General features: G+C 36.7%; 1 protein-coding gene across 1 annotated transcript in view; it reads right to left on the bottom strand.

Moving 5' to 3' along the window:
- The window catches only part of KCNQ5 (potassium voltage-gated channel subfamily Q member 5), a 604,670-nt gene that overhangs the window by 69,342 nt on the left and 511,273 nt on the right, over nt 1-24,055 (bottom strand). The window contains exons 7-8 of the mRNA XM_004381376.2: nt 23,371-23,466; nt 12,961-13,055 (exon numbers count right to left, since the gene is read on the bottom strand). Of these exons, the coding sequence (XP_004381433.1) occupies nt 12,961-13,055; nt 23,371-23,466 (191 nt within the window). The remainder of the gene's footprint in view (nt 1-12,960; nt 13,056-23,370; nt 23,467-24,055) is intronic.

Here is a 24,055-nt window from a genome sequence, read left to right as displayed (position 1 = left end):
GCATGATTATTCCATTTCAAGCAATTTCTTCCACTCCACTTGGGTAAATAATTTGATGAAACTCTAGATGGTTATATGTTTCAATAGATAAAATGTTTTCAGTAAGTAGGAGCATAGCGATGTATTTTTCCCCTTATTGAAAATTTGAGCTTTATTTAATTTCTACGTTTACATTCATTTGAAATTAATCTCATTCTACCGGTATACACACTCCTTCTTGGATTCATCATAGAAAGGACTAAGACAAAGTAAGTAGTCTGTACACAATTGCACTGGAAACATCCAAGAACTGGTTTGGTATTCACTTCAGAAAAAGGTGGGTGATTTTACTTTTTACCTCATCTTTGGAGATATAAAAAAAATTCTTATTTGGGAGCATATCTCTTTGTAATTTCTAAACATTTCTACAGGAAAACAGGGATGACAATTTCATATATATATATCTACATTCTGCATGCATTTTATATTTCAGGCAAGATTACGATATCCATAAATTCATGCAATTTCATAGCAGTTGGTAGCACTGCATACATAATATTAAACACACAACACTTAACATCACATTTCTTTTTGCTTGCATTCATTCTTGTGAGACAAACCGGCAAGATAGAACAGCCCCAACATTCAATGAATGTAATGACTGATTAATGGAATGAGATGTTATGTGCACTAAGACAATTTCCTGCTATTAAACAGGTTATTGATTTTGCTGTGGCAGCTACCGGTAAATTATATTTGTCCAGACATTCAGTTCTCAGATGCCAGCTAAGATTGAATTCTTGTGGGCTGATAAAGGAAGCATTACCAACAACAGTAGCAACAAAATCCAAAGTGCACTCCATACTTCCCTAAGGAAAAGAAGTGGTGCGATGTGGTAGGAAGCACATGGTGGAGTCAGAGAGACTTGGATTGGATTGGAATCCCAGCTTTCCCTGCCTTATCAGCCATGTCACTTCACCTCTCTGGGTTTTGGAGTCCTTATCTCTAACATGGAGATAAAAATAGCAATATAGCTAAGGGATTTTTGTGGGAATCAAATGAACCATAATGAGTATGTGAAATGCCTGGTACATGGTAGATAAAATGTTTGGCTCCCTGGTTCAACAACATGATGAACATAGTGTCACTAAATTGTACATACAAAAATTGTTGAAATGTCAAATATTTTGTTACATATATATTTACCACACACAAGTAAAGTTAAAAAAAAAAAAAAGTTTGGTTCCCTACATAGACTGCTGAGGTTGACCCCACATTCAGCATATACATGGGGATTATTTTCCTTTCCTTAGGAATGCTGTCATGTGTAAGAAGCTTTGTGTACCTAATTTGTTTGTCTTCTTGTTTCTTTCAGAAACTACTTGTGCTATTCATTAAAGGGTGACACTGTTATCAATGTGAGAGCCCTAGGACTCTGCAGGGCCTGAAGAAATGATGGCGCAGGAGGCTTCACGGGGAGCCACTCAGAGCAACCACTTTGAGATGCAGAGACCTGTTCTCACGGACAAGAATTATCTGAGACGAAGCGGAAGCCTTGTCTTTTCCACTTACTGCAATGTCTGCTGTCCCAAACTGCAGCATGCCAACAGCAAATGTGTTTTAGTGGATATGTGTTTTGTATAACAAGAAACAGCAACATTTATTTTTCCATGCCTCGTTGCTTAACAAATGAGATTCTAAGAAGACACCACGTTTTATGTGTGTTTATATGAAAACAAATCAAATTATGAACTATGGTGGTCAGAGAGTCCTGGTAACAATAAACAAGTTGATCATGCAACTGACAGCTCCTCTTCTGAAATGGAAACACAGCTAAGTCTAGCATGATCAGCTGAAGGCGACATGCAAACTACAGGCCGGGCAGTTTTGTGATGGGGTAAGGTGGGTTCAAGAGTTCTTTTAAACAATCCCATCAGTCGAAGGATTTATCTGTACTCGACAAATGTGATTAAATGATAAATTATATTAAACAACAGCAACAATAACATCATAAAACTGCATCTTTTTATTCTCAGGCTAGGTTCTCAATGTCATCCAAAAGCCTTCAATTAAACAAACCCATCAAAGGGATAGTGTCCAAAATGTCTACTTTGCCTAAGCTTTTTTTTTTTTTTTTAAATTGTAAAAATTCTAAATCTCTTTTTGGTTTCAGCACATCTGTTCCATCACTTAAAATTATGATGCTCTGCCCCTTTATTTAGATTACTGAATGACTCAAGTTGACATAGCTATCTTTACAAGTGTCCTCACGGTGTCTTTTCTGATCCTATTACCTTTTCTGGAACTAACAGGTACTAATTGCTATGGAAGGTTGGGTTTAGTTAATATCAAATTATTTTCTGAAACTTTCAAGATATGTCTTTCTTATGCCAACTAAACGAACAGGAGACTGGTAAAAGCATCATAACATCATTTAAAATGAACCTTATTTTTTCCTTCTTAAAAATTTCAGTTACTGAAAACTAAAAAATATCTAAAATGAAGATACTGGCATCAAATCCACCATGATTTATCTAAAATAAAAAAAGTATGTTTTAAAATTGTCCCCATGAAAATACTTTTTAAAATTGCTCCTGTAGAACATTTTGATATTACCTCTAAGAATTAATAAAAATGGGGATAATATCATTCTCTGAATTCCGGTAGCATTTAAAGCCTTTGAAGGTGATACAAATTAGTTCTAGGTATCATTTACCCTTTTGTCCTTCTAGACTATGACTATTTGCTGATATCTAATATTAAACAAAAATTCTCAAGAACGATTTTTAAAATGAAATCAACATCTTACACACTAAATTAGAAAAAATGCAGTGTTTTCACTCTCTTTTGACATGATTGTATGAAAGCTAAAAATAAGATCCTAATCCAGAACTTTTTAACCAGGCAAAATTTCTGTTCTTGTGTCCTCTTACAAAAAGCTCCTTTTTACTAGTTTTCTACTTTGTTTCCCCTTTGGAAATCAACAGAGCATCTTGATTAGATGGCTATTAAACTGATTAGGTAGCTATTATTGAAAACACACATTGATTAAAAATATAGACTCTCCACTGGCACATTAGTTTTCATTATTTTCCAGCTTTTTTTTGTGACATCTTATAAACATGATTTTTCAGGAAGATTTATGCAACAGTGTTTTTAGGAAGAAAGCCAGGAATTATCCCTGGGAGACCAACAAGGAGGTCTCTCTTTGGAGAAAGTAACCAAAAGGTTACTAGGGTCATTGATTGGGGCATCTTTCTTAGCATTCAGTCCCACATTCCCAGCTGAGGACCATACTTAGGGTTGCCTGCACAACCGCTCTGCAAGGGAATTCTTCCTCTCTAGGAACCAGATGTGCAAGTTGTTCAAATGGCACAGCATGCAGCCTATTACTGGATATTCCCTGCCAGGGAACTCTGTGGCTTCACTGTAACCCCACAGTAATCCTCTTGGATTTAGAATGCTGTAGTTATTGTAATACTTAATTAGGGTTTTAGCCCTTCATAGGATAAGCATTCTACAAATTCTCGCCTCAGGCACAATATGGCAACTGAGCCACAACAATCCAGTGCGGGCAGCAGCTCAGCAGTTGTCCAACCACAAGGGGGCACCAAGGGGCTGACTGCCAGCACTGTGCTGGACCCTGCCTATTGCCCCAGTGGTAGAGAGTATCAAAGCAGGCAACAGGCAACAAAGTAAAATTACAAGCGAGTTAAAAACCTCATTCAAGAAGTCCCTATGAAGAGTGAGTCTCTGAACAGGGCTCAGGTGAGGGTGGCGGTGTAACCTGGTCATGCACCTTAAGTTAGTTGGCATTCTCAAATCTCATGTCAATAGCCGGATGCTGGATACCTCTGCTTCCGTGAGGTGTACATTCTGAAGAGCTTCTGCTTATTACTACAGAACTTACTAGGAGTGAGGGAAATAGAGCAGCACATTACCAAGCATTTCACCACCAAGAAAGTGCTTAGGGATTTTTTTCTTTCTCTAAAAGTAAAGCCATTTGACTTTATTGTTTATCATATATAAATACACAGACTATGTTAGCAGTAAGCACTAACTCTGTAGTTTAATTGTGCTGCTCGAAATATATCTGATACTCTTAATGGTTAGTTGAAAATAATTAGATTCGAAATAGGCATTACAAATGATGGCAGTCTATGTGTCAGCATCGGTTTCCTATGAAAATATCTTTCTATATGTGCATATGTATAGAAAGATACGTTAGAATATAGCAACCCTTGTAATAAATAATAATACAACGTAGTATAAATGATTGAGGAATAAAATATTTCAGAACTTTAAAAAATAAATATTTACAGAAATCAATGTAGTAGATAACATTAATTGTTTTGAAAAAAATAAGTTATTGATTTGTATGAAACACTGCAGTTATAGTTAGTATAGGTAACCAAATATCAGATAGAATACATGTTTAAAAAGACAGAAGAAAAAATTCTTGGTTACTAGTTTGTAAAAAAAAAAAAAAAATTAAGTCTCTTATTTTAAGTCCTATGATGTGTTTTTAAAAGTCTAAATGTGGTCCCTCTATCAGTACAGGTGAACAGAATAAGAGACCATTTTGAAAAGATTGTTTTTGAAACAATCTAACATTTTGTCAATAAGGACACAAGTAGGCTATGCTAAAAAAAGAGTCTAGTCTTACTGAGTTTAGTTTAACAACACATGCAGATCACTCAGTGCACACAGGAGGAAGAAAACGTAAATACTGGAAAATAAATGCAGCCAAAATCTAAAAAGAACACAGAACCATTTACACTAGTGTTCTAGAGGCCTCTCTCAAGAGTCACACACCTCATCAGAAGGCCAACCAAGAAGGAGTGGTTCAGACAAAGCACTCAGCGGATCTAGTACAAGATTGTAATGTAATAACAGTATCATTTGTGCTTTAACTTTTATGACATGCACCTTTATAACATTCTCAGAGGCACTTGTTAAAGCAACTTTACATAATCTACTAAAAAGCCTGAAAGAGTTCTATTAATGCTTTACAAATTGTGGCGAAAGCAGCTTAGCACACGGAGTCATATAGGCAACCATTGTTGATTAAGGAGATAGGGTAAGCAGACTGTATTTTTATACACCATGAAATTTACTCAGTATAATTATTATTATAATCTCCAAAACTCATATCATATGATCTGTTCTTCTAGTAATAAAAACTTAGCAGGTAGGAAGAAGTTAAACCCTTCTTTTACCAATTGAATGACTCAGTAAGAACTATTTGATGACTAACCTCCTGGTGAAGGAAGGGAGAAAGACACAGAACCTCAAGAGGAGGACATTGGTTATTAATACGGTCAGATGGTTTTACAGGTAAATTCTATTCCCTGCAAATGACAATTTATACCTCAAGAGACAAAAACCTGTCCAATTTAAGAAATAAGTTGGAAATACTTTGGGATGATTAATCAGCATAAAATTAATAAATGTATTCACCACCACTTAGTATGAGATTAGAACTGTTTTCGTGGGAAGATAGAGAAAAAAATGAGTAATTAAATGATGCTAAGGAAGCTGTACTTATGGTGTCGGTAGAACGAGAACAGAGCAGGCTTAGTTGACACTAATAGTAATTTGTTCCTGACCCTGTGCCAAAGAGAGTCAAAGCAACATTTTCACTATCATTCAGTTGAGCTACATAAAAAAGCAATTCTTGTGACTGATGGTTTTTATTTTTTACAGAAAAATTTTGAATCTGTCACAAACAACAGAAGCCCATTTGGAATTGGATGTCTTTTCTTGCCTAAGACATTGCAGATGAATTTTGTTTAAACATATCTTCACCTCAATGCAGAAAAACAAAATCTCCTTTTTTTAATAAGAATATTCCAGAGCAGGGAACATTGCTAAGGGTGTATATGAATGTGTTGATGTCTTAATACACTCCGCAGAGAGAAGAGCATCTCAGTATGGCCCAGTCTACAAGGTCCTCTCATTTGGAGAAAGTGCCAGGCACAACAGAGATTTATTCACTGGCAAATTGAACTAATCTATGATTTGGTTACTTCCAGTTCTTCAAACAATGAAAACCAAGAGGAAGGAATTAGGAAATTTCAGGCTCTGAGATATCTGAAAGAGAACAGAGTTGGCTTCTACTTGGGCTGAAGCTTGTTTATTCTGTTTATCTGAATCACCATAAATAACCCAATGGCAGTAAATGGCTCTGTACTTGGGTGGTGTTAATTAGCTTATTTGCAATTGAGTCAAGAATTAATCAACAGTATTCTGGATCCAGAACTGCTTTCTTCCAAGGGAGAATTCTCATTATAAATGTATTTTCCTTTGTGCATGTTTTGCTTGGGTAAGGACAAATTTGTTATTTCCTAAGATGGTGCTATTGTTATTACGATAGTCTTTCTGCATCCATTATGCAGTATTAAAAATTGCAATGCATATGAAATACAAGGTAAAAAAGCTAAGGTAATATTAAAATAGAAACTTCAGCTTATTCCTTCAGATTACTGCAATGTTTTATTTTTTTTCTCTTTCAATATTCCTTCTCTTTTCCCATTTTTGGTACTGTTTTATGTTTCTTTACGTTGTAAACTACTTGAGGTCAGGCACAGTTTATTACTTTATCAAAAAATGACTTGATGAAACTTATTGAGTACATTCTCTTCCATGGCTTTATATAGGGTGACATAACAGATAGTTGTGGGAATAAAAGACTTAAGTGTATGAAGCATAAAGTAAGGTATATGGTATAGTAGCACATGCCATGTTCCAATGTGGTTTTCTGCCAAATGTCTAATGACTGTAGACAAGCCAAGAAATCTGTGTGTGATTCTCTAAATCACCAACCCGGTTTAGTGGTTACGTGCATATTGGAACCCACATGTGAGTTATCTTTGACAACTGCAGTCATGAACACACAGAATAGATTTTAATGTTTTACATATATGTGAACATCATGACATTTAGAAAATTTGGTTGGTAGTCTTTTTGAATTGTGACAGATGATGAGGAGGCTTGTTTTTGGAATGGGGAGCAGAAGCTCGATAATTACACACTAATTTTGTCTTTGTTTTCTGCCTTGTTAACATTTGAAAAAAGTGCAACATCATCAAGTTGGTCTAGGGTGATTCCTCACTCAAGACTGCCATAGAGATTTTGCTTATTCAAGCACCTATAAACTTCCCCTTTAGGTGTTGACAACCTCATTTTTGGAGGATGGAATAGAGTCAGGTTCTCAGGTAGCGATGGTGTTCACGCCAAATGTGGCCTCTGCCCTTAGAATCCGGAGACAAATCATCTTTGGAGATAATTATAGACAGCTCCTGAGACAAGAATGTTTTCCAAATATCATCAAAGAGACTAAAACATAGCTAATAATGGCTATGATTTATTTTGTAGTAACTTTTTTTTAAGCAAAATTGTCCAAAAAAAGGATGGTGGGATCTGCATGGAGTCTAGATAAAGGAGGACTAAAGGGTCAGAATCAGTTAGCCTGCCTATTTCAGTGTCTGTGCAAAGAATGCCCTGCGTCTAATGATGAAGACATCTCTTTGGGCAGAAATATCTCTGAAGTGGAGAAGAGCAACTCTTCAGGCTACTAAAACTTTCTGGAAATATCACCCAGGAATATCCATGCCCTTTGCTCTAACTCTATGTCTACTAAATAAGAGAAGGATCTTTAATACCATTCCTTGTGTAGGCTTACCTACCTAGGAGGGAGTGCCTGATGTTTGTCCCACTGTATCTATTCTATCTCCCATCATAAATGAATACATATATGTTTTAGTTTGTGAATTTTTTAAGTTGTTACTAACATTAAGCAGAAATGGATTACCCAAAGGCTCATCACCCCAAGTAAACCTTCACAACTAGTTTCAGTACTGTATAAATCAATACATTTTTATTAATGTTATTACTGAAACAGTACAAAACTAAGGGAACAATTCCTGGACCTGCATTGACCCCCACTCAGGGACTAACTCTGAGCAAAGGGATTTCTTTGTTTCCTCTTTACTGAAGCAAGTGACAGTGATAGGAAAAAAACACATGTTCCTTCTTCCCTTGTGGGCACCTGGGATTCTCCTGTTGGTTCTGCCTCTGCCACTCCTCATACCCTCACTGCTGGGATGCTCCTGGAATATCCTTCAGGGCTTTGCTTCAATATCCAGACCTTTCTTGACACTTTATAACACAAATCAATATTTTCTCTTTCACCTCCTATTCCCTCTAGGTCTAACTCTGCTATTTTGTCTGATTAAGCACTGTCTTTCAAGGCATTAAAGAGTGAAGTTTCTGGCAAGGTTATTTTCTTCCTAAAGGATGAGGGCTCTTCCTTTGAATCAGATCACCTGATTAAACCTCAGTGGGCTGGAAATATCACAGCCATATTGCTCTCACCTCCCGTACACAGTGTTCCTCTCGCCAGTAAAACAATTTCTCACCCCAGAAGATGGGCCCGAATGAAGGTGAGTATGTTTTATGCTGCTTCCAGGGACTCTAACATCAGAAAAAAAATTCCTTTCTTTCAGACCCTAGATCACTGAATTCCAACACTTGGATAAGACTTCTGGGAAAAAAGCAGCAAGGAATAACCAAAGTCATTAATTATTACTTTTCTCCCTAGAATGTTCCATAACCTGTAGATTTTAAGAAGCAGTGAGTGAGTTAGGGGAAGACACTTCTGCTGCCAAGTGAAAAAAAAAAAACTCAATAAAACAGCAACCTTTGCAGGCAATCATATGAAAGGTCACTTTTAATCATCTTGTATTTGTTGATTGATTTTACTCACAAAAGCACATTTAAAACATCTGTTAGGCACCAGATTTATAAAAAACATATAGCAGAAGAGAAATCACAAACCTGCTCGATGCTTCCCCTTGTTCTTTCCTTCAGGTGCGTGCAGATGGAAGAGAAATGATGATAAACTGATGAATACATTTACAGCACTTGAGAATGGCCAAATCGATATTGGGAAATCGGGTACCTTCAACACCCATTTCAAGCAAGAGCCACAAAAGCAACATTCTTTATAAAAAAGGCACTTGGTTTTCTAACATATTCTTTGTGGCACAGACCTGAAATAGCACATTTACTTCTAAAACCAATATGGTCTACATATAATGAAAAACCATAGATTCTTCATTAGACGAAGTTATCCATGGCTAAGAAAAAGTGTTTCTGATTTAACTGGCATTAGTAAAAACACTTAGAATGATGCTAGTTACACTTTAGCTATTGTTCCTGTGCTTTAGGTGGACATCTGGGTTTTTAAATCTGTATTTATGTGTGACTGTGGCCTTGTACCTCAGTCAATTGTTGAGGCAGATTTTTTTTTTTCATATTGTATAAAGTGTGAATTGCCTTGGAGTAAATTTGGCACATAGAAAATCTACCAGAACTTTTCCAGCCTACTGTTGAGTGGTATTTTTAATGACTCAGGTCTAGGCAACATGGTATAGTGGGCACATCTGAATCCCTACTCTTTGCAAATGTGCTGTGTATCTTTGGGCGCCATTTTCTGTGGGTCTTGGCTTTCTCGTGAATAAATTAAAAGCATTGGACTAGATAATTTCTAGCTTCTTAAGGCACTACGTGGTATCCTTGGGGCTTGAAAGTTCCCCATAGCTTCATAAAATATCTGACTCATTCCCTAAAATAACACATTTACCTATGTTTCACCCTTTGCATAGCCTGCACTCCCTTTGATAAGAAAATCAAGAAAAATACTTTCCTTCTACAGTTATTAAAACCAAACTTTGAAAAAGCAACTGCTAAGACCTCCGAAGAGTATGTAAGAGACAAACCAGACCAGAAAAGAGAGAGAATAAGAAATGGCTGGGCTCTATCCCTAGCAGCTTTGAATGGGTATGGTATGTTTCCCTCCCTCCCCTCTCCTTCCTCCCTCGTCCCTCAAACAGCTGCTTCTCAGACCTCTTGCCCATCCCACTCCCCAGGATGAAGTTGTGGAGTCAAAGTATCCCACTGTATCTTTAATACTGTGGGCAGCGAGAGCACAGGGTTGGTGCCTTTTTATGATGATAATAATGATGATGATGACTATGATGATAATATGATCCCTTCCCTGGCAACCTGTTGGAAATTGCATCCTCTGATGCCCCCTATATTCCTTCCTTATTTAACTTTTCTCCTTAGAACTTACCACTTCACTTACTATTATTATTTTTGATTGTCTAATGTACTCTATGAGGGCTGGGATTTCACCTTGTTGTTTTCTCCCACTGCTGCATTCCTACAGCCTGGCACAGTGCCTGGCACATAATAGGTTCTCAATGAGTACTTGTTGAACAAATGCATGCATGAATGAATTATCTTTCTCTCCAGAAGTTATTAAATCCCCAATGTAAAGGGAAAGGCAACTATGTAAATAAAAAGAAGTTCCAATCTGTTTCTTATAGCATTACTCTGCACTCAGTAAGCCAGCTAGTTATAAATGTAAAAATATCCCTCTACACCATTGTAAATTATTCTCCTCACACACTTACAGACTTGATTAAAGCAGGTTTGCTCTCTAAGGCAAAGGTTCTGAACTTGGCTTCAGGGAGTATATGAATACATTAAAATTCTATTCAAAATTTTGATTTTTTTGTGCACTGAATATTTTTCTTGGGAAAGAGTCCATAATTTCCATCACATTTTTAATGGTTTAACACAGAACAGCAACAACAACAAAAAGTAAGAACTACTGCAATTTAAAACAATGAAGTATGCTGGAGGGAGAGATGTTAGGACATCCAGGTTCTCATGATCTTTGGCAGTGATTGCTGTGTCATTCGGGGCGAACAATTGTTATTTAGTAAATGGAGCTGAAACTCACAGGTTAATGAGAGGTGCAGGGAAAGGAGAGTGAGGGGGATGGTTGATAGTCATAGTGGGACATGTATATAGGTGTTTGCATAAATCCTTCCACTCCGCTATCCCCACTTAAGGCTGAGAAAATATCAGAGGAAAAGAAAGAAATTAAGCAAGTAAAGTAATAGTTTATGCACCGGGAGAATGTGACTCCTATTTAAGTAGTTTTCCAGGCTTCTGAATGACATTTAATCCAAAAACTGCATTAAGTGGGAAGCCAAATAATCATGTATGATAATAGACCATTCTCTTCTGTCACTTGAGAATCCTCTCTTGGTTTTCCTATGAACCTTCCCCTTTTCCATTTATCTAGCAACCTTCATAAGACAAGGAGAACAAATTCTATATAATTACCATTTTTGATTCATACACCCAAGGAACAGACGACGCAAGAGCTATCTTCATTTTTTTTTTAATATCACGATTTAGAAAGGGTTTAATACTCAATAAAGGCAATTCAACTAAATTTTAAGATCTAAATGAAAAGAGGATTCTCATCCACACATTCATTCAAGCAGCATGTGTTTTTATCCTTGCTAAGGTTCCATCCAGCTCTAAAATCCTGGGGGTGGGAGGTGGAGGGCTGAGGGATCTATGCATATCTCCGTCCCATGTGTTGACAAGAAGGATTTAGACACCCACCTCTAGGAGACATGTCCCATTAGAGTTTAGAAATTATCTTGCCCAGCCCTTGTCCCTCATTTTGTGGATGGGAAAACTGAGGCCTAGGGCAAGGCAGGGAAGTGATGCGATAAATAATAAATATAATATTTATTTACAATAATATAAATAAATAAATGCAAAAATTTGAATGTTAACTTCAAAATTTAATCTGATTTTTCCTATTGTCTCATTGTAAACTGTAATCCTATTAAGATCCTGATTCTTCTCTTCTTTTGCTGCTGATAATAGTTTGATCTGCAAACTAGATCTGCTGCTTCCCAACTCAGTGTGTGCGCTGCGGCACCACAAACCTCTTTTAAGACTCCAATTCCAGGGAATAAGTCATGAAGTTTTCTCCAGCAAATTTCCCTTCCAGATCAGTAAAAAAGAGGAGGTTTTCCTGACTGGGTCACCGTAGTTATGTGTCCCAAAACCCATGAAGCACTAGGATTCAAGTTTTGTTAGGCTATGAAGGAAAACAGCAAGTATGTGAAAATACTAATTCAGAGAAACAACTTGATAACTTTGGAACAAGCTGAGGAACTGACTATTCCAATCAAACTAGATGACTCATAGAAAGTCTTTCCCTTGACTTACATTGGTTGTTTCAACTGAGGGCTTCTTTAATTAAATGGTGGTTATGATGTAACATGTATGTGCTCTGCTACTTGAACTGGAGTGCAAGATTCCATGACTAAGGAATTTGTTTTTTTTTTTAAATTAAAGATTATTGTGATAATCATCAGGACTGTTCATAATTTTTCTGGTTCTCTCTCCTTCCAGGCACATGGTAGAACTGCACTTCCTCACCCCCTTTGAGTTTAGGCAATGCCATCTGATTTGCTTTGGTCAATGAAATGTGAACGAAAGTAATTTCATTATTTTAAATTTTTGAATGTTAATTTCCGATTTTAATCTGATTAATCCTATCCTCTCATTGTAAACTGTAATCCTATTAAGACTCTGATTCTTCTCTTCTTTTGCCACTTGTACTAATTTGATCTGTAAGTGAAAGCTCAAGGACCACCCTGTAAGGTGATCCAGGTGAGAAATGTCTTTGAGAGACTTAAATGGAAAGATATACTGCTCTCAAAGCACTCACCTCTTGGGTTTGGGTGATGGGTAGATGATCAATAATTACTGTTTTTCAAGATGATGTGCTTACCTTTAGAATTCTATTGGGCTTTAAGAGATGAGATGTTAGAAAATAAGCATGAAGTTGCAAAAATAAATCTCCATAAAAGTTTAGATTGCTTTAGTCTTTAAGGCTAGTCTGTGGATGGTGAGGAATGATACTGAATCCATTTAGTTTTGTGCCCGAGTTGCTACTAAACAGGTTTGAATCTCTCAAAGAGCAACCGAGAATAAGACAAGCCAAAATGAACTTTTTTTTTTTTTTTTTTGCATGTGGTTTGTTTTACAAACTTGAAGAAACTCAGCTACAGCACCAGCTGTCATACTGATACCTACTTGGTAGGGCTGCAGGTGTGCAAGGCTTTCAAGTGCGGCTTCCAGGTCGCAATGGAAACAGATTTCTCATCAGCTGCGTAACTACGCCAAACGCACTGCACATGGCATACGTGGGAACATAAAAAAGAAAAACAAAAGACAGTAGACGATAGAATGAAAATGAAAAAGAAGATTATTAAATTAAGACAGATTAAGAATCTTTTTCTTATCCTACTTAGCCCTGACACATGCCTAAAGGATGAAGAAGACTATCACTGGCCTTTGAGCTGGCTATTAAAACATATTTCATCACATTAGTAGAACTGCTTTTCAAAACAACTCACACCAATACCCAAAAGTACAAAAAGTACAATAAAAATTAATTCATGAATTGGTTAGGGAAAGATATATTATCTGAAACAAAGGAAGTAGTGATTGGCTGGTTCAGTAAGTATTGCTGTCCCAGATACTAGTTAGAGAAACTACCCTAGCACAAACATGCATTCCAGGAATCAACTACACATACTTAATTAATGTTTGATAAGTTAGACGCTAAAAGTTACCGAAAATCCACAATCCAACTAATAAACTAACTAGTCAACTAATGATTGCTAGTGTCTGTCAATGTTTAACTAGTCAAATTCCATAAAGTTGAACTATGCAATACCACTAATATTAAAAATGAAGATAAATAATGATAACGAGAGGCAGAACTAAAACAAGGTAGGGGAAATGTATTCTCTAGGGACTATAATTGGAAACCACTTAAGGATTTAAGGTGAGGGTCTAAGAATATGTTTATAGTTCTCTGAAGTAAAACACAGGCTTTTTCTACTTCATGTCATTAAAAATGACATGCAAAATACAAAGTATTTTCATTTGACCCTGACAATCGAGGAAGAGATTAAGACTATGTTTTATTTTTTTAGGATTCAACTAGCCTTTATCGAACACCTAATTGCTATTTTCAAAGATTTTATTGTGTTAAAACATACATAACATAAAATTTGCCATTCTAGCCATTTTTAAGTGAGCAATTCAGTGACATTAATTACATTTACAGTGTTGTGAAACCACGACCACTATCTACTTCCAAAGTTTTTCATCCCCCTAAACAGAAGCTCTACGTATTGAGCAATAGCTCCTCATTGCCCCCTCCCCCAGGTTCTAATTTACTTTCCGTCTCTATGAATTTGCCTATGCTAGATATTTTATGTTAAGTAGAAACATACAGCCCTTGTCCTTTTGTGCCTGGTTTATTTCACTTAGCATAATATTTTCAAGGTCCATCCATTTTATTCTTTTTTATAGCTGAATAATATCCCATTGTGTATATATACCACATTTCATTTATCCATTCATCTGTTGATGAACATTTGGACAATTTCCATGTTTTGGCTATTGTGACTAATGCTGCTGTGAACATTGGTGTACAAATATCTGTTTGAGTCCCTGTTTTCAGTTCCTTTGGGTATATAATCTAGGAGTAAAATTGCTGGGTCATATGGTAATTCTATGTTTAATATTTTGAGGAATCAGCAAACTGTTTTCCATAGTGGCTGCACCATTTTACATTCCCACCAGCAATGAATGTGGAAGACTCCTATTTTGTAGATGAAATAATAAAGGCTCAGATAAATTAAGACGTTTTCACAAGGTTCATAGAGTTGAGACAATATTTCAGATTGTTTGGCTGTTGGTCCTAAAATCTCTCTTCTGTTTCTTGCTGACTGCTTGATGACTATTGTAGGAAAAGCTTCCAATTTAACCGTTCATCTGAGAGATTGCCTGAACTTACTTTGCCATATAGATTTTGGTAGATTTCTTCCTTTGTAATGAGTCTGTAAACATCTCTAATGACCAAGTGTTTACTCCAATTTCCTGAGAGAAAATTTCTTTTATAATTCATGCATCAAAACATTCTACTTTATAGGACAAATTAATTTAAATCAGTCATATCTCTTATCATATAGCCATCAGTCATGATTTTGAAAACCACAACGAAGCAAGTGGTGATCAATAACAATGTTCTGCTGCCATCATAAGATTTTTATTAGTCAAGGTTTTTAGAAGTAGATTGCCAGTTCCTTCTTCCTAGTCTGTCTTAGTCTGGAAGCTCTGCTGAAACCTGTCCACCACGGGTGACTCTGCTGTTATGTAAATACCAGTGGCATAGCTTCCAGCATCACAGTAACATGCAAGCCACCACAGTAGGACAAACAGACAGACGAATGGTAGAATAATATTCCTTTTCCTGAGGATAACACTGAATAAACGTTTTCTGAACAAAAGAGTTAAAAATTGGTACAACTACTTTGGAAAACTATTTGCTAGTATCTATTAAGCTTGAACATATACATTTCCTATGATACAGCTACACATTCCTAAGTATATACTCAACAGAAATCCTTACATATGTTCACCAACAGACATGCACAATCATGTTGAAAACAGCACTATTCCTGTTAAACCAAAAATGGAAATGCCCAAATATCTATCAACAGCAGAATAAATAGATAAATTGTGGTACATTCACATAATGGAACAGTACACAACAATATTACGCTACGACTACACTCAATAATATGGATGAACTTCACACAATGAGTAAGAGAAATCAGACACAAAGAGTACAAACGGTGTGATTCCATTTCCATTAAGTACAAAAACCAGGGAAAACTAATCTATGCTGTTAGAAGGACTCATAGTGGTTATCCTTGGGGGACAGTGATTGAGAAAGGGCACACAGGAAGCATCTGAGGTGTTGGTCATGTTTTGTCTCTTTATCCGAGTGTTGATTACACAGGGATGCTCAGTTCTCTTTGGATATGTGTTCTTTCCTGTATGTACAATATACTTCAACAAAATGTGCAAAATGTGACACAAAACTAGGAAAATACATTAGCAGGGCCTGAGGTTTTTTTTTTTTTTTTAAATATTATTAAGGAAGTTTTAAATTATTGGTGCAGGGTTTCTTGCCTGGAACCTTACTCCCATGGTTCATACAAATCTGTGAAAACTTATGTTAATAATCTTGGCATCTCGTAGAGAATAAAGCAATTATTGTTTTGTCATCTTTAAATGTTAGTTTTTGCAAATTTTTACACACACACAATTTATACAGTGATCTAGACTAAACAACGAACGCACATGGATTTAGTGTTGCAGCTTCTTCCGTAGTGAGGCCCAGAGATCCTCTAGTTCTGTGTTGGCATGGATGGCTGCTTTTTAATTAAGCAATTTCTATAGAGACCGTCATATATTTGTAAACTCAGATAACTTTGAAAGCCAGACTCATATCAAACTAGAAGCATACAGCAGGTCTGTGCATTGCCAGATATCAGTGAAAAAAATCCCAAACAACCATACAACAACAAATGGGACCAAGACATTACCTGCCAATGTTATAAAGAATTGAGGGCAAAAGAGGCCACTCTGAGAAAATTGAAAATTTTCTTTACAATGAGACCTGTTTCTTGCTCCTTTTTTTTTTTTTAAATCAAATTGATCTCAACAGCTAAGTTCTTATTTCTTTCATAACTGTTCTCCTTAAAATGTCTTGTAGATGAGAGGTACACAGGGGGCAAGTGGCATCTATCTCATGGCTGATATTAGCTAAACAGTCAAAACGGAAGTGGAAAGTGTAACTCACTACTCTTATAACTTTGTCGGGTCCTTAGCTCTCTCTCTTTCTCAGCTAACTGTTTCAAGTAGCTGAACCTCAAGCCCACAACCATATGACCAAGTAGCTGATGTTCCTATATTTAAAGCCAAAATCACATAATGGTGGGCAGGAGAAAATTAACCCCGTGGAGGGATTTCTTATGGTTAATTTAATGGCATATATACTCCAAAAGAACTTGGCTGCTAACCTTGTGGGGCAGTTCTGCTTTATCCTATAGGGTCGCTATGAGTTGGCATCGACTTGACAGCACTGGGTTTTTTTTTTTTAAATACTCCAAAGGCACGTCAACAAGAAGCAAAATGAAAGCCAAATCTACCCTAGGTGTTTTAAGCAGGCAAACAAATTCAAACTTCGGTCTATAATTATATGTACAGTGTTTGCGTATTTGTTTTCAGGGAGCATTCAATTTGAATTATCTTGAGTATTACAGCTAATGCACATTTGACCCTTACTAGAAATTTTAGTTTCATCTGACCATCCAAAGATGTAATTAATATAGAACTTAATTTTTTCAAGTAATACATGTGCAGAGTTTAAAAAGTCAGAGTCCTAAAATACTTAGGATAAAAACTGGTAATCCCTTTCCTAATCTCTTTATCTCAGTTCCTGTTCCTTAGAGACAACACCCTCAATTCTTATAGGTTTTTTTTTTCTATTTTTAAGGATTCTTATTTTTTAAAATTATGATCATACCTGTATTTCCTGATCTTTCAATTTTAAGCATTATCAATTAACTTCCTACCACGAAAAATGACATCCCACTTACAAGCCCCCTTCTCCTCCTCTCATCTTTTCAATATTTTTATATCACAATTTTTAATTAAGTTAGTATTTAGTGTTTGCATTATTAAGACCGTGTAACTATTGTTCCCTGGTCAGCAATGTAATATACTATGACTACTTTTTCTTTCCTATGTGTTTTTTGTTTCTTGGAGTTGATAAAAATACTTGTATTTTTGCTGTGCTTTGTTTCATGTATCTATTTTGAACACATTCCTGAATTCTCCAACAGAATTATAAAACTCCTTTAATCAAATACATCATGAGTTTTGTCAGTTCCACTTTGTTTCCTTGAAGACCTTTCTCCTAGAGCTCTCCAGCCTCCTGTTCACTCTGTGCTTTTAGGCTTGCTGTACCTTTTGTCCTGGACTTTCCTTCACCATCATCCTAAGTATTCTTTTTGCTCTTTTCCTATGTGGGATTTTGTTGTTTCCTGGATCCCATGTCTCTCATTCTTTTTTTTTTCTTCTTTATTTTATTGTTTTACTTTAAGTGAAAGTTTACAATTCAAGTTAGTCCCTCATACAAAAATTTATACATACATTGTTATGTGACCCTAGTTGGTCTCCCTATACTGTGACAGCACACTCCTCCTTTCCACTCCTGATTTCCTGTGTCCATTGACCCAGCTCCTGACACTCTCTGCCTTCTCATCTCACCCCTGGACAAGAGCTGCCCATTTAGTCTCATGTATCTACTTGAGCTGAGAAGCACAATCTTCACGAGTATCATTTTATGTCCCGTAGTCTAGCCTAATCTTTGTCTGAAGAGTTGGCCTCGGGAATGGTTTTAGTTCTGGGTTGACAGAGAGTCCGGGGGCTGTGCCTTTTGGGGTCCCTCCAGTCTCAGTCAGACCATTAAGTCTGGCCTTTTTACTAGAATTTGAGTTCTGCACCCCACTTTTCTCCTGCTCCATCAGGGACTCTCTGCTGTGTTCCCTGTCAGGTCATCATTGGTGGTAGCTGGGCACCATCTAGTTCTTCTGGTCTCAGGCTGATGCAGGCTCTGGTTTATGTGGCCCTTTCTGTATCTTGGGCTAATACTTTCCTTGTGACTTTGGTGTTCTTCATTCTCCTTTACTCCAGGTGGGTTGGGACCAACTGATGTATCTTAGATGGCTGCTCACTAGCTTTTAAGACCCAAGATGCCACTCACCAAAGTGGGATGCAGAACATTTTCTTTATAAACTTTGTTATGTCAATTGACCTAGATGTCCCCTGAAAGCATGGTCCCCAGACCCCTTCCCCTGCTACTCTGTCCCTCAAAGTGTTTGGTTGTATTCAGGAAACTTCTTAGTTTTGGTTTAGTCCTGCTGTGCTGATTTCCCCTGCAGTGTGTGCTGTCCTTCCCTTCACCAAAGATAATTCTTGTCTACTATCTAGTTAGTGGATATCCCTTTCCCTCCCTCCCCACCCTTGTAACCATCAAAGAATGTTTTCTTCTGTTTTTAAACCTTTTCTTGAGTTCTTAGAATAGTAGTCTTATACAATATTTGTCCTTTTGTGCCATGTCTCTCATTCTTGATTTATCCTCTGGTTTTGGAAAAGCAATTCTACACAAGTAACTTCATGAGTATGGGTAAATAGTAGGTAAGTTCTTTGAGATCTTGTATGTCTAAAAATGTCTTCATGCTACTCACACTTGTAGAGTAGTTTGGCTGGATATAGAATTCTAGGTTGGATACAATTTTCTTCCAGAATTTTGAAAAGATGTTCTACTGCCTTCGGATTTTAGGGTTACTAATGAGAAATCCAATGCAATCTCAATTCCTGATTCTTTGGATATGACCTGCTCACTGTCTCAGAAAGCATTTAACATCTTCCCTTTTTTGCAGATGTTCCAATATTTCACTGTGACATCCTCGCTGCGACGATTTTGTTCATAGTGCTGGGCACTTAGTGGGCCCTTTCACCGTGGTCACTCCTGTCCTTCAGTTTGAAATAATTGTAATGTAATTTTTCTTTTTTAAATAAAGTCTTCACCTCACTTTCCCTGTACTCTTTTGATGTACTCCTATTATTTAGATATTGAACCTCCTGGAAGGATCTTCCAATTTTCTTACCTTTTTTCTATTATTTTCCTACTTTCTGGGAGGATTTTTTTTTTTTTTACAACTTTATTCCTTCTCCTAGTTTTGTTTTTTTCCTACTGTTATGTTTTCTACATCTAAGATTTTTTTTTTTCTGAGTCTGTTCTTATTTATGAGTGAAACACTAGAAAAGATATACAAGCTCTGTTTAAGTGGTTTGGACTTATCGACTGGCAGTCTCACTTTAGGGTAACTGGGTGAAGACTAAGTTATTTCACTAAGAAAAGCCAACATTTCAATTATCTTTTGGATCAGTTAGCTTCCCCACAGCAGCATCTTCTAACGTCTTCCCTGAAGGAACTGCCTTTCTGTCAGCATTTACTTTACAGACTTACACTTAATTCCCCTGTTCTGTTTTCAGTAAAGTTTCTTGCCTCCACCCTCAACTGGTCCAGCTTCTTCACAAATAAACCTCTACCATTAGCTTTTAAGTGCCAATTTCAAAGATTCACTACTGTGTATATGAGGATGCAACTGTTACTTAGTGAGAGGAGTAATTCAGACAATAGGGATTTGAGTCGTAGCTCTGTCACATTTTATCATTGCATAAACTCAAGTCAGTAATTTATCTGGGGCTCAGCTTCCTCATGCTAAGGGTAATACTACCCCTTTAGGGTTGTACTGAGGATTAAATGGCATAATGTATTAGAAGCACTCTGCAAACTAAATAGCACTTCACAAGTCTGAGGCATTATTAATAAAAGCTGTGACATTTGGGCAGGTATTCAAAATGTTACAGAGAGCTGCTTTCTTTTCCCAGACTGCTCTACTTGAAAATGAAAAGTTAATTTGAGTGAATCATGCAAAGATATCGACACAGCTAAATTGGCTGCAAGCTTCTGGGGTTCTAAACTTTTTCCTAAAACCCTACAACGTTGGTTAATTTAGTTGTCTCACCAACCAAACGACAAAGCAACTTGGGAACCTAAGTTGCCCTTTTAGAAAGACAGTGGCTCTGGCTTAAAACAAATGAGATTGTTTTTGGTCTTGATGCTCTGTGTGTTCAGCAAAGCCAGCAAAGCAAGTAAGAAAATGAATGGATCAGCAGATAAGGCTTACTTTTCAATCTTGTACATCCTTAAAAAGAAATTTATACAATATATAATCTAAGCTTAAAGCCCTGAATTCTGGCTAAGGGCCACAGCAAGGAAGAACAATGAATAAGTCTAATAATCATTTTATTATTTCTATGTCTGATAAATACATTAATTGCATTTGAATGGAGTAGCAATTGCTTTTAAAAATCAGTAGATTCTACTTTGATTAATGAAACTGTAAATCAGATATTAAGGTATACGTGAATTTTCTGAGCCTTGGATTTCATACTTTTGTTTGTTAAGAACATTTAAATTGGTGTTTTAAGTAAAAGAAAAATTCACAATTTGATTCCCTTATTACCTACATTTGTACAAGTTCAAATATTGATTACAATATATGTTACATAACTCAGTGCCATAAACTCTTCTAGGCCTCCAAGCAAAACTGTTCAATCAGCCTCTTATCCATCTTTTATGAGTTACCTGTGAGGGAGGCCTTGCCTTGCTTTGGCTAACCCAAAACCTGCTGCTGTTGAGTCAATTCTGACTCACAGCAACCCTACAGGACAGAGTAGAACTGTCCCATAGGGTTTCCAAGGAGTCGCTGGTGGATTTGAATTGCCAACCTTTTGGTTAGCAGCCAGACTCTTAACCACTGCACCACCAGGGCTGTAGACATATAAATGCCTCTACCCCAATGGTTTGGTGTAGGAATAGAAGTACATTTTCAAGTTGAATTGAACTTGTTTTTGCAGGATTCAGTAATCAAGGATAACTTATGTCAGATCAGGAAAGTTTCTCCTATTATTCTCTATGGCTCTCTTATCCAGTACAGTAGCCACTAGTTTCATGTGAATATTGAACACTTGCAATGTGGCTAGTGCCAGGGAGGAACTGAATTTTTAATTTTATCTTCAGTAATTTAAGTTTAGCTAGCCACATGTAGCTGATGGCTACGGTACTGGACAGTACACAACTACTACATGCACAAGGAATTCCTCAAGGACTCACATTCCAACAGAAGAGCTCAGAGTCTAGAATGTCATTTGACATGGGTTTCCCTTCAAAGGTTCAGAAGTATCAAGGATCTGTACACAGAAGTGGTTGTATTTTGAGTATGTGTCAACTGAGAAAAGACACAATAAAAAAGCTAATAAATAATTTAGTAGAGATTTTAAATAAATGGGAACCTTATTAATGACAACAGTATCTCTGGTCTCCCAAAAGCAAGGAGTCTAGCTATGTATAAGATGTATTATTGGCTTCACGTATAGACAGGACTTGCTACCCCTATGGATGCAAGGAACCCACGGAATAGCTTCTGCACTCACAGGCTGGGAAGCATTGTTCTAGAGTGAAGGGAAATTAAAGAATAAGAATAGTGAGAAGAAAAATTCATTAGCAGCGTCAAAACATCTCATGACAGGTTAAGAAGCTCATAGGATGACAGGCTATCAGTTCTGGATCTAGGGTATTCTGGAAATACACCTCTGGAAGTGTGTGACTCCTCTTTTCATTATACCAATTATTGTTTGGCTTCCGATCTTACAGTTCTACTACTTAGGGATGTTTTCCTTTGAGAAACAAAGTTTAATTTATCTTTTAGTCTTCCTTGAAAAACTGGAAATTTAAAAAATGGAGACTTCTATTTAAAGAGGTGTGCATTATAAGTCATGCCCAGTGGCCCATTTCCTTGTCCATAGTTGCAGAATAGTTTGCTTTAAAAATCAATATCCTCGTTTAGTCACTAGATACAAACACCTCTCTGTAATGATATAACTAAATCCCTTCCCCACTGCTTTCTTTCCCTACCTCCATTTCTGCTGGAGGTACTGCATGTCACAGCCATAGGTAAAGGCTACGGATAGGGTTGTGGGGTGGTTAACCCCTCCAAACCACCCATGTAAACCTACAATCTAAATTAAAACAATGTGCTTGCTACTACAGCATGAAGGTAAGTCTCCTAGCACTTTAGATGGCTACCCCAAACCCTTCCTGTTTAGAAGATTTGGTGCCTTCACTGTCTGGCAGGAAATGGAGAAACTTTAGATTGTACAATCATCTTGTCCATATCTAAAAGCTGACTTCACATTATGGATCTAGAGAAAAAATATAATTTGTGATTCTTAAACAACTTGGTTCTAGGATGGCTCTGCTCTCAAAAGGTATGGATGGAAAAAGAGGAAGCATTCCTTTTAGTGAGGAAGTTAAGCCTAAGTTATTGAAAAGAAAATTAAATGCTAAACAAAACCTATATACTATGAGCTAGCTTCAAATAACATGCTTATTATTTCTTATTCTCAAATATTGATCTATTCTATGGTCCCACGAGCTCTTAAGATGAGATAACTATTTCAAGTTATTGCCTGAGATGGTATTAAAAGCAATTCCACAGGTACTAAACCTTGACATTCTAAACAAATAGGTTGTTCTTCAGAGCAGTGCCATACATCTGGCTGGAGAAAGTAATTGTGATGCAGGGAACAATGCCATGTTCTGCTCCATCACTTAATGATCAATTACGTTTCACCAAGTAATTCATAAGGCAGATTAGGTCATTCCAGAAGCCACACAACCGCTAACCTCTGCACGGCTTTGCTGACACCGTTAATTAATCTGAACAATGCACGTGCAATTTACTAAAAATCTATTTTTTTCTGCTAGTGGTGGTTGGGGGCGGTGGGAACACCCACCCAAATTCAAGACTGCGCATTGAGTACTGGCTTCCTTTTTTTAAAAAACAGTGCTCTACCAAGCAATGAAGACCAGAGATTGGAAAACGACCCAGCAAGCACTTATGGAGACAGATGTTGCTATCTACTTATTACACTGACATTTACCTGAATGAGGTTGGCAGCTGGGTTCCTTCTTTTCTCAAAATGTTTCTGGCGGTGCTGTTCTTGTACTTTTAATGCAAAACCTGAGCCAAGAATGCCCTGGAACAAAATATAAAAATAGTACTAAAAAAAAAAAAAACAAACAAACTTCAAAAGCACTGTTAAATCACATGAATATTAAAAAAAAAAACTCAATAAGCAGAGTTTGAGAAAACACAAACATTATGTAATCTATCCACAAGTATGTTACTTATTGAAACAAACACTGTCTGTCACTGTAATAATGCCACTGGCCAACAGCAAGTTGTTGGGACTATATTGCCAAAAATCCAACAACGTTTTTTCTCTAGTAAACCAGCTAGGCATGGTCATTTTTGGTATATTAAGAGACACTGTAATTATAAATAAAAATTACAACATTAAAAAAAATTTTTTTTGTGTGTGGCCTTTTTGGTGACATTTCTTTACACTTGAGTTAGAGTCAATGGTCTTATTCAGTGATGGAATTGATAAGCCATGAATTCTGGCTTTGAACAGAGCTAGGTTTTAAATTTGGGATTAAAAAAAAAAAAAAGTCAACCAAACCTGTTACTGTCGAGTCAATTCTGGCTCATGGCAACCCCATGTATTACAGAGTACAACTCCTCCATAGGGTTTTCTTGGCTGTAATCTTAATAGAAGCAAATTG

Source organism: Trichechus manatus, unplaced genomic scaffold (genome assembly GCF_000243295.1).
Source record: "Trichechus manatus latirostris isolate Lorelei unplaced genomic scaffold, TriManLat1.0 scaffold00083, whole genome shotgun sequence".
Taxonomy (NCBI): domain Eukaryota; kingdom Metazoa; phylum Chordata; class Mammalia; order Sirenia; family Trichechidae; genus Trichechus; species Trichechus manatus.
The sequence above is the reverse complement of the archived record's forward strand: the minus strand, read 5'-3'. Positions and strand labels throughout refer to the sequence as shown.